The 15496-nt window shown below is 34.6% G+C and overlaps 1 protein-coding gene across 1 annotated transcript; it reads right to left on the minus strand.

Moving 5' to 3' along the window:
• Positions 1-345: 345 nt before the first annotated feature.
• Positions 346-14856, minus strand: LOC121971925. Its single transcript, XM_042523445.1, has 19 exons — positions 14405-14856; positions 14176-14244; positions 13004-13095; positions 12870-12908; positions 11262-11315; positions 10270-10344; positions 9725-9790; positions 9584-9626; positions 7981-8029; positions 6989-7082; positions 6854-6906; positions 2987-3071; positions 2812-2914; positions 2641-2733; positions 1871-1937; positions 1465-1531; positions 1323-1376; positions 1047-1203; positions 346-688 (listed from the first exon to the last, which is right to left on the minus strand). Exons 2-18 carry the CDS (start codon positions 14240-14242, stop codon positions 1069-1071), a joined length of 1236 nt encoding a protein of 411 aa, XP_042379379.1. The 5' UTR covers positions 14243-14244; positions 14405-14856; the 3' UTR covers positions 346-688; positions 1047-1068.
• Between the last annotated feature and the right edge of the window lie 640 nt (positions 14857-15496).

Consider the following 15496-nt stretch of genomic DNA (forward strand, 5'->3'; position numbering starts at 1 on the left):
TTCTTTAAGTCTCTCAAGAAGCCTAGCTAACAACGGTTTCTTAATTGCTGCTAAATGGAAGAAGAATCAAAAGGATTAGGAAAAGACCGCGTGAATGCTAGTCATCATGAACACTACTACCATCATGGGTTGTTGCGCCAACCCTCCCAATGAACTAAGAAATGTAATATACGATTTCAGATCAATAAAGTTGCCTAGATTCGAATATTACACTCTTATTTGTGGGCTCGAGATGCAAACTTAATGTAAATTATAACAATCCTGTCTTTTTATAGTTTAACTTTTGAGTACAGGATAGAGCATGGGTGAAGGAGAGCACCAATAATTGGTAGTAGACATCCACAATTAGCATAATGCCCATGATTTCCATGTCTCCAAGTATCTCAGAATTCCACAAGTTTTGTTGAAACAAACCAAAGGAAAAATAAATAAATAAGCTATATCATAAAGCTTGCTCTAAGATAACCTCTTGATAAAGTAAGCGTGCAATACAATGTGCACGCCATTGAAGGATGGGTTCAAAAACAACTAATGCAATTGAGTCAAGTTGGAAACTTGCCAAAAAAATGGGATTCAGGTGCAACTTCGGAACTGCTTTATCATTTCCTGAGGGAATATCCAGAGTGTACAGTCGCCATTCAGCTTCCCAGCTCAAATTTTCATGTACATTTTTTCTGGACTAGTGAACCTACAAAAGGAAAAAATATGACAGTAAAGACAGTCTGCCAGGAATTAAAAATGATGCTAATAAACAAATTTCCAAGAACTTTATATCTGCTACAGCTTACCTCTTATGACAATGTGAACTACGAATCTACATTAGTGTTAATGCATATCATTGGAGTAAATTTTATGAAATATTCACCCAGGGATATTTTCAAATCCTTGGTGTAACATAATATGATTGAAACAAATCGAAATTACCTCTCTGAAATAAAACATTAAAGTTGCCAAGTAGAATTAAAATTCCCAAATTGATAAATAAGAAACTGGCGAGGAAAAAATCGATGTGGCATGGTATTTATAAATGAGAAGTCCATGCTTACCTAGTCATCAATGTTTTTTTTATCAGATTGACCCATATCTAGTCTCTTCTGTCCTTGGGTTTCCTGGTGCTGAAGCAGATGGGCGTTCCCAAGATGTCTGATTTGCAAAATTATGGCTATCTACATCTCCTAGTCTATAGCTACGACTTCCAGAAACCTTGATCAATGTAAGAAAATGATTAAATGTCTAATGAATTGATTGAGTAACAAATCAGAACTAAGGGTAGAAGAGATGGAAGTAAATGATATTCATCCTTCAGCAAAAAAGTCACCCACCTTATCCAAAAGTGCAGAAAGGACTGTAATTCCTGGCAAGGCATCAAGACCATGCTGCAGATTAGTGCGGTTAATTTATCAAGTCACATCCATTTTCCCAAAGCAAGTTCACTATGTATTGCCAATTTAACAAGTAAATTACCTGATGTTCTACACGGGATTTGTAGAAAAACCCTCCACAGCAAATAATCATAGAGGAGACAATGAAGCTGAATTAAACAGATAGAGATTTCATAACTGAAGACAAAAATGAGAAGAAAGAACCAGAATTTAAGGAGAAATGCTTATTTAGACCCGCTTGATAAACAATTGCTCAAATATCCACCCCATTCGTACATAATATTTTTCCAACACTTTCTCAATGGTATAACACTAACAATTGTGGCTTATAAAAATCTTCTAATGTTCGTTACTTAACTAACATTATTTTTGTCAGATATTGAACCTGTGTTTGACCAATAGAACGTAGGAGGCACTTCCAAAAGAAAAAGAAAACATATATATGTATCAAATACCAGCAATTTGTCAAATATTGATTGCTGACGTACATGCAAGAAAGCACTCCAAATGTAGCCCATCCATTGGTAGAATCATCCTCTCTTTCTTGCCTATAATCTGCATATGATGCATTACAGAATTGGCATCAAACAATTTCAAATACCAATTAGTGTGTTCAGAGATTTATAAATATGATAGTTATATTGAATTCTCTAATCTAACAACACTATTTATAGCATAAATACTTTTAAATTGAATGTTAAAAGTATAATAAATAGTATGCTATAGTCATTCTAAATTTTTCTACAAATAACTAAATTTAAATTGTATAGAAAATTTGATATTTACTTAATTTCTGTTTACACCCCTACTCAAGTTATCATCATTCCATTCAGTCAACTCTAACAAATGTCACTATCAAAGTCACTAAAAACCATGGTATTTTATATTGTTTTTGAAATGGGATCCAGATAATTCTAATACATGGACTGATTACTAATCTGCAAATTTTCATGTATAGTGATCCAGAATGTTACAGAGACTACAGTAGCTCTGCTGGTGGCAGAAATGACAAGTAAATACTATAATTGATCTGTTGTTATGCTATACCACGATGGACAATGGACATCACTATTTAAAAAGCAGACATTTGAACCACTTAAAACTAAACCAGATAACAACAACACAGTATGAAAGAGTTAAACTATAGGACTTTCAATGCAGAGAACTTACATTGGTAAAATATTCCAGCACTATTTACATAGCATCTAAAAGTATTAAACACTACAGATATCATGCAAATATATAAAGAAAAACTAACCGCATAGCTTTGTCAGGGTGAATCCAATTGGATCATAGCCATCTACTGGTACCATAATCTTGATTTCATAAGGAGTGTCACGAGCTACTTCACCTGTAAAATAGTAGCAAAGCATTCTTGGTGATCATTAATGACAAAGTTGTAGGTGTTTAAACTGCTGAAGAAATATACATCTCCAATATATATTGAGAACTGTTGGTGATAAAGTTGTAGGGGCTCTGCCATTTTCTGCTGAACCTGTCAACTTGACCTCTAGCCCTTTATCTGGGTTAACCTGCAAAAGCAGAGAACCAATAATTAATATACAAAAAGGTCATTAACCACCTGATGAAAAAAATTAGTTTACCTTGATGAGTGGTTTTCTTACAAGACCAGAAAGGCTGAATTTTGCTGTCAAATATAGAGATACATGTGTCTGTTCAGTACCAAAACTGCAGTAATACAAAATTCACAATAAGCCTGACAGAGTAGAGCACATCAACATATATCTTATCATGAAAACTCAACATGTCATTCTGGGAGTCATACTGAAACAACGAGGCACATAATAATAATTTATAATACTGGTGAGCAGATCTCCTCAGGGCATAAAATTTAATCAATGAAAGCAACGTAAACAATTAAAGCTGAAATTTCTCACCATTTCTAGGAAGATTCCAGCCTCTTTACTAATCATCATCGCTATATCATTAGTCAAAAAAAAGGATTTTTAGATCCATTCTTTAATGTTTATGTTAAGTGGGATTTATTCCATTCATATCTTCTTCTTAATAGATATCTATCTAAATGGTATATAGTACTCAATCTAAAGCCCTATCCCTAAAACGCTCAATGTGGAACTAAAGCCCTATACCTAAATCCTTCTACGACTCCCCTCAGGGCTTGAACATAAAGACTATCTATATCCATCTTGTTACATAAATAAGAAAAGTTCTCACGAAAACTAAGACATGACCATGATGAAAGTGAAAACACTAAGAAGCAAAGCTCTGAAGGCGTTGACAAAGTATGCAGGTGCTGATTCATTTAGCCTCATCTTAGCTTGACAAAAAGGATATGGTGAAACACTAAGAGAAAATATCTTGAGTGGAGTTTTCCTCACAAAGGCATTGACAACACATGGCAAACTAATTAAAGATGAGAAGGAAAGCACTCAACAAGGGTTCTAGAGTCGGCAGAGAGGATGAGGCAAGACCATTAGTAAGTCTCTTGAATGGGCTTCTCCTTGTGACAACATTGACAGCACATGGCGAACTGAATAAAGGGGAAGGAAAGCAGCAGAAGAGGGAACTAAGGTTAGCTCCACACATGACAGAAGATGAGCAGTTCTGGAGGAAAGAGATTGAATCACTGATCGTGGAGGCGTGAATGAAGCCAATGGCAAAAGGATGAGATAAGGACATTGTTTCTGATGCTAGAAGAAGGTTGAAAGCAAAGAAATCTGGTCAGATTTACTGAAAAAAAGGCATCAAGACCTAGAACTATTGGAAGATGGCATACTAACTTCGAAGTGGCTCCATATAGAAAGAGGAAAGATTCAAAGAAGCAAGCAAGGAGAGATGTTCAAAACTGAATGAAAGTAGCACCATCTGGATCTAGCAAAGGAATAAGACTCACATATAGCAGTGATCTCTTGTGGAGGAAGAGTTCTGAAGGCAGGTTGTTGGAGACTAACTGAACCGGACTAAGCATGATGCTGCAGTAATCTCAAGTTGATACCATGGTGTTGCTGGTATTGCTCGAGTCTAAAAATCCATGGGCAGTAAACTGATGTTTGGCCGCCAAGAAGCAATGAAGAGGTGAATAAGCGTGAGCAGAGGAATGAACAAGGAGGAAACCCTCTGAAACATATGAGCAAGGACAAGGAAATCAGGAGATGTCATTCACATGCTCAATCAGCATGGGTATGCATATCTTTTGCAGAGGCAGGAGTTAGAAGACGGCACCACCTATTATAGCTTACTCTCATGCAAGGAGATTGCTTAGACATTAACACAAATAGACCCCGATTCAGTGACAAGGAGGGGAGTAGGCGACAAATGCTAGGAGGAAATAAAATGAGGAAGAGCAAATCTGAGACTAACTCACCTAGGCTGTAGAGCACTGATGATGACAGAAACCTAGGAATCATCTAGAATAGAGGAATCCCTTGTCGTGTATTCAAAGATAAGTCTCCTTGTCAGGCCATGACTAGTCATGGGGGCAAGGAGCAGGCAAACAGGGGATTTAGCAATTTCTTCAACAAAGGAAGAAAACCGCTACCATGGATGATTTGAGCTCATGCTCACTCTCAGACAGAAGTTTCAACTCATGAATGAGACTAAAACAAAGATAAGTAGGCTAGGACTCTGAAGATAGGAGAAAAGGAAGACAGATGAGGGCATACTGTTGCTAAAATTGTTGGTCTCCCTCTAACAGGATTACTTTCCTGAAAATCCTAACCATAGAAGAGGGACTTTGATACCGTCTTAATTAGGGAAAGGAATGCTCCACTAAAATTCTTGTTGGTTAAGAGATACATTACATGGTATATAAAAATCAATGCATAACCCTAAACCTAAAACATCAAATGTGAAAGTAATCTCGGCCCATGCCGAGGTTTAAAATCTCAACCCGTGCCGAGGTTTCGGTCCTAGACCGGAACGATACGGTTTCGATATCGTATCGTGCTGTGCCGCTACGGTTTCAATATTTTTTTATTTATATATATTAATTATTAGATAAATATATTTATTGTGTATAATTTAAAAATAAATTGTATATTGATTTTATAGAAGTTCTCAATTATTGAACAACTTAATATTGTTAGAAAAAATAATTAAATATAGTTTTCTTTAAAGAAAATTGATTTATCAATTACTCGAATTAAAATTAATACATCATAATATGTTACAATAGTAATACCAAAAGTAGAGACATTCTAAGGCATAAATATATGTTTCATATGTTTAGAAAGCAAGAATACTAAAAGTAAAAAAAGCTAAATATGTTAATATTTATGAATCCAAATCTCAAATTGATTCTAAGATAATTGATCCAAATCTCAAATGGATTAATATATAAATTAACACAAAAATGCTACTTTATATATAATAATTATATAATTTAACTATTTATTCATTTAATTAATTATTAATTTAAATAATATATATTTAAAATAGCAAAAAAAATCAGAATATCAATTAAATAGTAAAAAAATACAAAATAATAAAAATTATCAGAATATACATCTGATTTATTAGAATTTTTTATAATTATTAAATAAAATTTAAAATAGTAAAAAAAATCAGAATATCAATTAATAAAATTTATTAATTTTTTAAAATTGTAAATATCTTTTTTTATATAATTTATTGGGATAATTTAATTATGAGTTATAAAAGCCTATTCGAAATACCCCATTTAAGTTGAGAAATGATTGAATTAATTAAATCAAAAGTCCTAATTTTCGTTCGTGAACCGCGAGCATCTCGTGAGTTCAATACCATCGGAGGCGTCGTGTCACGCGCTTCTGCGAAGAGGTGTTGGAGGTGTCCGGGACGCTTCTGACAAATTAGGCTTCTGTGAAGAGTGATCGATTTCGAAGGTGCCTCCGGGACACCTTGGTCCCGCGACACCTCCGGTCTGCCTCTGCTTGCGCGCTCAATTCCTTTTGTCGTGCGTGATGCACGCAATGACACACGCGAAATTGTCGCGCATCTACATTGGTGCCGCTCCCACAACGGAACGGTAAAAATCGTCGATTTTGGGCGGCACATAACGGAATTTCAATCGCCGCTAATAACTCATACTACCTCTAACAGTTTCTACAACTACCCTAATACGGTGACCCAAATCACCCTCGTACCTATACAAGTCTTCACTACAAAGCATAGTCACAAATATTGTCCATTTTGTCTTTGTTGGTACAACCAAAATTTTACATGAAACCACCCACAAATTTTTTCTGAGAAATTAACATCTTCATAGGTAGTTAAGGTCAATCTTCTTTGTTGCTACTATAATTTTTCAGGAAACCAAATCCACAATTTTTTCCTGAGAAATTAACATCTTCATACGGGTATTTTTTTTAATAAAATAAAACATTGGAGAATAGTGAATAGCATTATAGCAAACATAACAATGAGGATCAATCAATCAAACAATGAAAGACTGGCAATAATTTTGAGAATTACAGTGCTATAAAACTACTTATTTTCCAAGAGCACAACACCTGAATTCATTATGAAGCTTCTCGTATCCTAGTTGAGTCATTCCATTGGACACCTGTTCCAAAAGTCAAATGAGAATTCTTGTACTCAACAACAGAGAGAAAATGCCATAAAATAGAATACAGATTTAGTATTACAATTTCCCATGAGCGAGGATGAAAACCAACAGTAAAACCTTCAAATACTCGAGAACCACGATTAGTGCATGGAATTGCTAGTTGAGCATGCACCCTAGTTCATAAAGAAAGAAAAAAGAGTAATCAATTGACAGGCTTAAGATAGTAACAACATATGCAATATTGCTCTAATAGAAGTCAGATGAAATTAATATTCTTTCAGTTCCAATCAATTGATGAGGCTGTCACTCAGTATGTAAGAGTAGTGAACTGACTCAAATTTCCTGGTTCAGCATCACTTAATATTATAATTTAAAATGGTCAAGGCTAGTTTTTGGCAAGTGGATTCATATTTGACCCTAACTATGTGAGTATATGCATGATACACTGAACAAAGCAGCAATCTGTCTAATATGATTTTGGTCCAACTAATGTGACCACTCATGGATTCCAGCTTATAAAATTTGACATTCAAGATCTATTTGAACAATTCTGTGGATGCAGACATGCTTGTGCTTTAGGTCAGCTTGATAAATTGCGCTGACCAAGCCAAGCATGTAAAACAATCCAATTTAGTCTAATCATTGAGAATCTTATCTGGACGAGAAAATCATCATGAACCAAGATACCTAATGCAGGAAGATGTTCAAAAGCCAAACATGGATCTGAGAGCTAGAAAGGACCAGAAGAAGCAGATAATCAGATTATCTGGGCAGGTTTTCCATGAACAAAAAATTGGCCAACTCACAAAGACATGAAAGGACTAAATTTGCAATGATCTAGCCTCCTCATCCATTAGAATCTTACAAGCCTATTGTAAAGAACAATATCACTGCATCTGACATAGCTATGAATAGTAAATATTGTCTGCTCTCAAATTTATCCAATATAACAAGAAAAGAAAATGTTTTTATCTTTCTTGGGAAGAATATAAGACAACAACATGAAGTCACAAGTAAAACAAAAATGTCAAAACATAAAAGGATTAAAAAAGACAAGTCAAATTAACATACCTGCATAGAGATTCATCATAGCTTACACTACATATGCAACCAGATTGCCCTGCAAAAATTCTGACAATCAGCAAAATGTAAAGAAAAACAACACAAAACTGTAAAAGTTAAATGCTTATTCACAGTGTAACATAATACAAGGTTTAAGTCACTAATTGTACACAGTTGATATGCACAGGATTATAAGGACCAAGACCAATATTAGACCTAATGCATGGTACTATTTAGTGCCAAACATTAGTTAGCTTCCGAAACTAAGAGATATGATTGAGTATAGGGTCCTTGTTATAAGTATCATATTATCCTGATAAAATATAGACACCAGTTCTTGAGTAGTATATAAGCCTTGGATAGATTTAATGTGCCCTTGTTTGAAAATGGTTAAAGGATAAAAGTGTGGAATAATGCAACGTTCAGGTCACTGATTGTACCTAGTTGATATGTACGGGATTAAAATAAGGATCAAAACCAATATTAGACCTAATGCAAGCTACTGTTTAATGTTGAATAAGCTACTGTTTAATGTTGAATATTACTTATCTTCTGATACTAAGAGGTACAACTGAGTATAGGGTCCTAGTTATAAATATCTTACTATCTTGATAAAATATATGCACAAGTACTTAAGCAGGATAAAAGCCTTGGTTTAATTGCCTCACAACCTTATGCTAGAAAATGGGTAAGGCCCTATGCTTGGAAACCACTAAAGGATTTAAAGCATTTATATTTCTATATCCGTATATAGTTACCAGGATTTTAAAGCAGTGACCAGCAACCATAATACAACAAATATGCACACTGTCAAAGATTTACATATCCATCCAAATAGAAATTTGTATTTCCTACTAGGGAGAGAGACCAAAAATAAAGTAAGGTAAGATTTCTCCAACCGCACTTTTCCTCGGACTTCATTAGCAGAAAAAGAGGGAAGGAAAAGATTGGGGAATCCCCAATTTTTCTCTATATTGTTTCAGTTCAATTGGGGACCAGAAGGCTCACTTTTGTGTTTAATGGAGTTCCAATTCAACCTTAATTTTTTAAAAAATATTATCTTTTTAAATTATTGTTTATTTTTTTATTTTTAACAAATAAGGTTTTGAAGTTTAAGTTTCCTTCCTCTTTCCTTCTCTCCAAGGAAAGAGAGAGACAAAAATTATTTCACAATTCTTTTCATATGAGTTTTTTTTCCCTTCCCTCTTTCTTTTCCTAGTTATTTATTTCCTTTGTAGGAAAAAGAGCCTTTCCTCTATTTCCTTTGGTGTAAAGTGGGAGGGATGAAAAAGATAGGGAAGATCTTTTCTCAATTTTTCTCTATATTACTTCTATCTGATTTGAATAGAAAACTTACTTTTGCATGCATGTAGAGCTCAAATCCAAGCAAAAAAAAAAACTTTAAATAATTGTTTAAATTAATTTTCATTAAAGCTTTTTCTACATTTTAAAAACAATCTTTTAAAGTTTAGTTTCCTTTCCTCTAAGGAGATGCGCTGATGGGAAATATTTCATAATCTTTTTACCTATGAGATTGTTTTCTCTAGCTTTCATTTTCTTTAGATGTTTCCTTCCTTTATACAAAACAGAGATTAAAATGAAAGGCACTGACCTGTACATGCTCCATTTAAGCAACTTCCACATATAATATCTACCTAAAAAACACAGGACAAAAGAGGCCAAAATTAAATAGAATTATATATTATAGTTAGTTGATAAAAGCCAAGAACTATGTGGAATACCATGAACCAACCTGAGATATACGACCCATTTGGTCAAAACTATGTTCACAATTTTGCAAGTCTCCATTGTAATACCCCTGAAGTGACAAATTAAGATCAGATGGCAAGTGATGGAACTAAAATCATCTGTAAGTTTATAAGGATATATCAAATCAATGAGGTGGCTGATGCTTCAAGCACATCGGTTGAGCAAAATCATACAAAACAAAGTAGATTCAAAACCCTATCAAACGTCATACCTTCTACAACAGCATTGGAATAAGGTTATATTCGGTATGAAAAATATGATGGGATATCCTTTTGACTTTTTTTTAAAAAAAAGGGCGCCCTTACGATTCTGATAATTAGGGTGCAGTGCCCTCTTGATTTTTGACCAATGACATGCCCCAACAAATCAAAACCAGTTAAAGAACAACTGCCTTATCCCAACAAGTCAATCTGTTGTTGAGTCTTCATTAATATCCATCTAGGATATATATTTTGACACCAATAGGTACAGAAACAAAATTGAGCGAATATGGGCCAAAAGCTTTCACCTCATTTTTTGCATATGTACCTGAACAAAGTCTACTGGTGCTGAACCAGCTGCAAAATAGTTTGAAGTTTCATAACGGCCAAAATCTATATATCCCTACAAAATGGAGTGGCAAATTATGTTTGTGTTCTGAACAGAAGATACATTTAGATGTGCAGAAATGTTGAAGTTAGCAATACATAGCTCAAAAAGTATTTTCCTTTCTCATGAAAACAATAGTAGGTAGACTTTGTTAAAATCTGACAAAGAAAAAGTAGAAAGACACTGACATTATAAATCTAAGAAGTTTAATTTGAATTGAAGTCCAAGGTTCAGACACATAATCATAATGACCCAGTTTCTGTAACTGCTTTATATATCCCTCTGCAAGTGAAATATTAGAGCAAAGAACAGTGCTGATTAATGAGATATTGTGTGGCAATCCATCTGAAATGACGTGGCTAATACATAAAGAATATTTCCTTAGCATGACTTAATACCATTTGTGGTTTTGGCTAGTAAGCAATCAAATCATCAAGTTTTCACCTAATGCTAATATATGTGTTCATTAATCAATATTCCATATCACTGAACAAAGAAATTTCAAAATAGCATATGTGGTTAAGAAGCAGAATTAGCTGAAGAATGTAGAAGAAAAATGATGACAGTAAAGCAAAATTAAGGTCCCAACAAGTTGGGATCAGCAACATGAACCTTTTGTCACCAGTGAATTGCCTTGGGACAGTGATATCATTAGTCGAACTTAATAAACACCAAATTCAATAATAATGCCTCTAATATTGTCTTCTTCAGCTCTCCATGAAGGTTTTGACAAATAGAATAAAATAAATAATTGGTGCATCTACAGATCTCTGTTGAAGGTTTTATAAAATATGTTCCAACAGTCCTTCATCAACACCATTAATTTTTCCAATTTGGTATACTGACAACATCACTGTAGTAAGAATTAGCAGTCTAAATACAAGCAAATAGAAAAAGAAGTCACAGAATGAGCATAGAGCTCACATCCTTACCGCTTGAGAACGGCGCTCCACATCCTTGCAGAATCGAACCACCAAATCAGCATCCTATATATACACGGACAAACTGTAGATTCAATGATACACAACATGTATATGGAAAACTTACTAATGCTCTATTCTAAGGATTATATTTTACATGACTAAAATATGAAAGAAAAGGAATTGCAATATTAGAGATGGGTATTACAAAAAATTATACATGCTAGAGTAAAAATCTAGTAGGGATTAAGGTCATTCTTTCATATTGGAGCACATCTAATAGATTTTGGTTACTGCCCTCTTCATATGACCTGCAATAATCATCTCAAGAAGATCCTCGAACATTAGATTCCAAAAAATCCCTAATTTGTAATTCAACTTCATAACTTGTTCATTACAACCCAAACATACTTCTAGTGTTTTAGTAGACTTTGCTAAATTGATCAAACACAAAGACCTAGCATCAAGGAAGGCCACATTGATCATTTGTATTCATGTTGCTTCACCTTTTTTACAATAACACCTATAGCTTCTTAGTGTAAGACCACATAATCTTACAACCAAAGAAACCCACATATCCATTTCGACATCCAAGCATTTTGTATTTGATTCTTGTTGGTTGTTGAGAATTCCATAGTTGGTCACCCCTTCATGCCATAATGTTCTCTTATATTTCCTGTTCATCTTTCAGTTTAATCTATTGAGCAGTGCTAAAAAACATCCAATGTGCATACATGATGCACTCAAGGTTTAAAGTTTTGAGTAGATATTGGAACGAAACTGTTCCGTTTAGATTAAGTGTCAGCCTCTTTGAGGAGGCAGAGAAAGCATCCACAGAAGAGGAAGAGGCAAAGGAAGAGGAGCAATGACGAAGGAGGAAGAGAAGAGGGCCGATAAAGGAGGAGGAGGCAAAGGAAGAGCATTACAAGGTAGAGGAGGTGAACGAGGCATAGGAAGAGGCATACCGCATACCTTGAAGAAGTCCCACTCATTGTGGAACCCTAGTCTCCTTTCTCACTAGCGAAGGAAGGCTCATAGAGGAGGAAGGTAATTGCAATTCTTGCAACTATGTGTGTCTCGTGCCTTGTTGTGTGTCAATTGACGGGCAGAATGAAAAACTTTAACCATGTCAACTGGCACAGAATGAACTTTAATTCTTTGGGTGCAATAGTTGCTTTAATTTTATGTTGTATCACATGGTAGGATAAATTATTTGCTTCAGTAAGACATGTTTATGATGCCATGTCTCAATTTTATATAAGCTTCTGATGTAATTTGTTTCATGCAGATTAAATCTTTCTATAGAAGTATCTCCTTAATCTCTCCTTCTGCCCTCAAAGAATCATTACGAGATTACAGAAACAGTGATATAGCTAAGTAGAATCCCTGACAAAATTTTAATTCTTGGAATATAACAAACTAAGGATATAATTCAGAAGTTGAGCTAAAACATAGATCCTAGTAATTAGGCAGAAAGAACACTTGTTTTGGCTTGTGAGTGAAATTATACAAAGTAGAATTTGGCTATATTAAAAGAGACTTGGTCAAGGTATTCTCACTAAAACCATCAGTTATTAATTCTAAAGAATGGAATTGTTCAAAAAAGTGATCATTTCGTACCTTTCCATCGTATTCAAAAGTATGGCCAATCCACTCAGTCTAGTAGCAGCTCAAAGAAAACAATCCATGAAGAATCTCCAAATGATGACAATTTAAGCATATAGTCTAGTGTTTATCATTTAGAGTGAGGATACAAAGTCAACAAGGCGACTAGTATTATCCAAGGCGTAACAGCTAGAACTTGGCACCGTGAGAGATGTGACGTAGTAGAAGTGCAAGAAGGTTGCTGTTGAACGGTGAGAGAAAAAACAGAAACAAGGGAAATATTAAGAAAGATACACACATGGACAGGTTTAATGTAAGAAAAGTAAAATGGCACAAGAGACTAGAAACACCAGTCATCTTGTAAAAATAAATCATTTGCGTGGCGATCAAGAAGGACAAGTGCAAGTGACACTCATAGTTTTATGTGGCCTCCTAAGTGGGTTTAAAAAGGGAGCACATAGCAGAAGCTAATGGCCACATATGCAATCTGCATATGCAATTTTTTTGAGAGAAAAAAATCTGTGGTTAATTTGAACCAATTTAAACTAGACCTAATCAACTTAAAAGCATACGGTACCCTATTCCATAGCTTAGAACTTGTAATTGTAAATGTTAACTCAAATTCTTATCTTGCAAATGATAAAGATTTTTATATATTAACCATATGCATGCTTATACGCATGATATATTTTACACGATGGATTAATATTGACTATTATATTTCATATGTTTTTGCATTAAATGATCGATATATATATTCTATGTGAAAGTATGAATTGGATGCAGTAATTAGTAAACTTTATCGTATATATGTGAGTCTCATAGAATTTTATCAAAATATATATTTTTTTAATATTTTGAATAGTATCTGCACATGCCCCTGTCTACTGCATGTGTTATGTAGTAAATTGACCATAGAGCATTTGCATACGTTTTTCAAACCTTAGTGATAATATAAACAACAAAGTAATATGTGTTTCCCAACAAAACCATTATGCTAACTTTATGCATGTAAATCGTTATGACATTAAATCATTAAAACCTTGAGGGTCCTAAGGATGAAAAGAAGCAGCACATATAAACAAACAAATAAATTCTTTGTATTCTCAATATCAAGCAGTTATTGGCGTCATTTCTCTTATTCTTCATGTTAGATTGGCTGAATGGAGTGAGAGATCTGATTTATCGCTAGACTTTGAAACATAATCAGGAATCGAACCTAACAAAGAAGAGAAACAAGAGCTTATGCTAGATTTGGTAATCTATCCTTCCGTACACTAAGTCAGATAATGAAGACCGACAGTAATAAGGTGTAATGTACCTAGACCGAAATGGAGAAACGCAGAAGTGAAGAACCCAAAAGTTAGTGAACTCCCACCGCTCGGCATTCCTGTGCAACCAAAGATTATCAACAATATACCTTGAGATAAAGCAGTTTTCTGGTCAAAGGGGAGAAAAAGGATGATTGTACAAGTAAAATTAATCAAAGAACAAAGATCATCGAGTTGTTAACCACTGTCCATTTGAAATTTGAATACGTCGTTACGTACCTGAGGCAGGATGGGGGCCAAGGTCTAGGAGATCTCGGCTCCGGTTTGACAACGGAAGAGACTCAATCTCCTTCGGAAGCCACCTTTTCTCGTATGGTGAACAAGCCAACGAGGGTTGGTCCGGAATGGAAATTCTCTGGTTCGGATTGGGGCGAACTGAGGATTCGTGACTCGGCTGCCGAGACTGCAGGCTGGGCTATCAGAGGTTGCGTCCCGAATGAGCGCCGCCCACTGGGGCTTGGGCCGGCGCAGCGGTGAGATGGTGGCGGATCTGGGGGAAGAGGTGCACGGGTGGCGCCTGCGGGGATCGATGGTGTGGCGTGGGCGGAGGAGCCGTTGGTGACAAGCCGGAGGCGGTGATGGGGCGGTTGTCGGCTGCGGTCGCGGCGATGCTATCTCAGGGTAATTTTATTATTATTATTATTATTATTATTATTATTACTATTATTTATTTACTTACTTAATTGTGGGATGGAGGCATCCTTTTTAAATTTTGCCCATGATTTATCCATAAAATTTAAAATATTATTTTATAATTTAAAAATAATATAATTATAAGGTGGTATCATTTAGGACACGGGTTGCGTTCTATAAATTAATAATTATATTATTTTTTTCATTCCAATAAGAAAGATATATTATTTACTCATCTTAGATGCTATTTATTTTAAGAAAAATGTTTTACAGTGAAAAACATAAGAAAAAAATAAGACACATAAAATAAAATGATAGACCTATAAAAACAAAATTAATATATCATAAATTTATATGTTTATCTTTAAATTTTTTAGATTTCGTTGTTTTAATCTATCTTTAAATTTTTAGATTTTTTTTCCTCATATACTCAAAATAATAATAGTATTATGTGAGATCAAATCCTCTATTCTCAAATTTTTCTGTCCCCGTGTCCTCTTATCGATCGGACGGACCAGATTATATCTCAAGGATATCTTGTACATCACGAAGATACTACACACATATTAAAGATATCATGATACCTTAAGATGTAATTTAGTCCGTCCGATCGATAGGAGATACGGGGACAGAAAATTTTGAGGACAGAAAATTTGATCTAATATTATGTATTCCTAT

The sequence above is a fragment of the Zingiber officinale genome, chromosome 4A (genome assembly GCF_018446385.1).
Source record: "Zingiber officinale cultivar Zhangliang chromosome 4A, Zo_v1.1, whole genome shotgun sequence".
Classification (NCBI taxonomy): domain Eukaryota; kingdom Viridiplantae; phylum Streptophyta; class Magnoliopsida; order Zingiberales; family Zingiberaceae; genus Zingiber; species Zingiber officinale.

Excerpts from the sequence above, each read along its gene's own strand:
- LOC121971925 (XM_042523445.1), bottom strand. The coding sequence starts at position 14,242 with ATGCCGAGCGGTGGGAGTTCACTAACTTTTGGGTTCTTCACTTCTGCG. Across the intron at positions 9,791-10,269 it reads CACCAGTAGACTTTGTTCAG|GGGTATTACAATGGAGACTT; the intron begins GTACATATGCAA and ends TTGTCACTTCAG. Across the intron at positions 1,938-2,640 it reads CACCCTGACAAAGCTATGCG|ATTATAGGCAAGAAAGAGAG; the intron begins GTTAGTTTTTCT and ends CATCATATGCAG.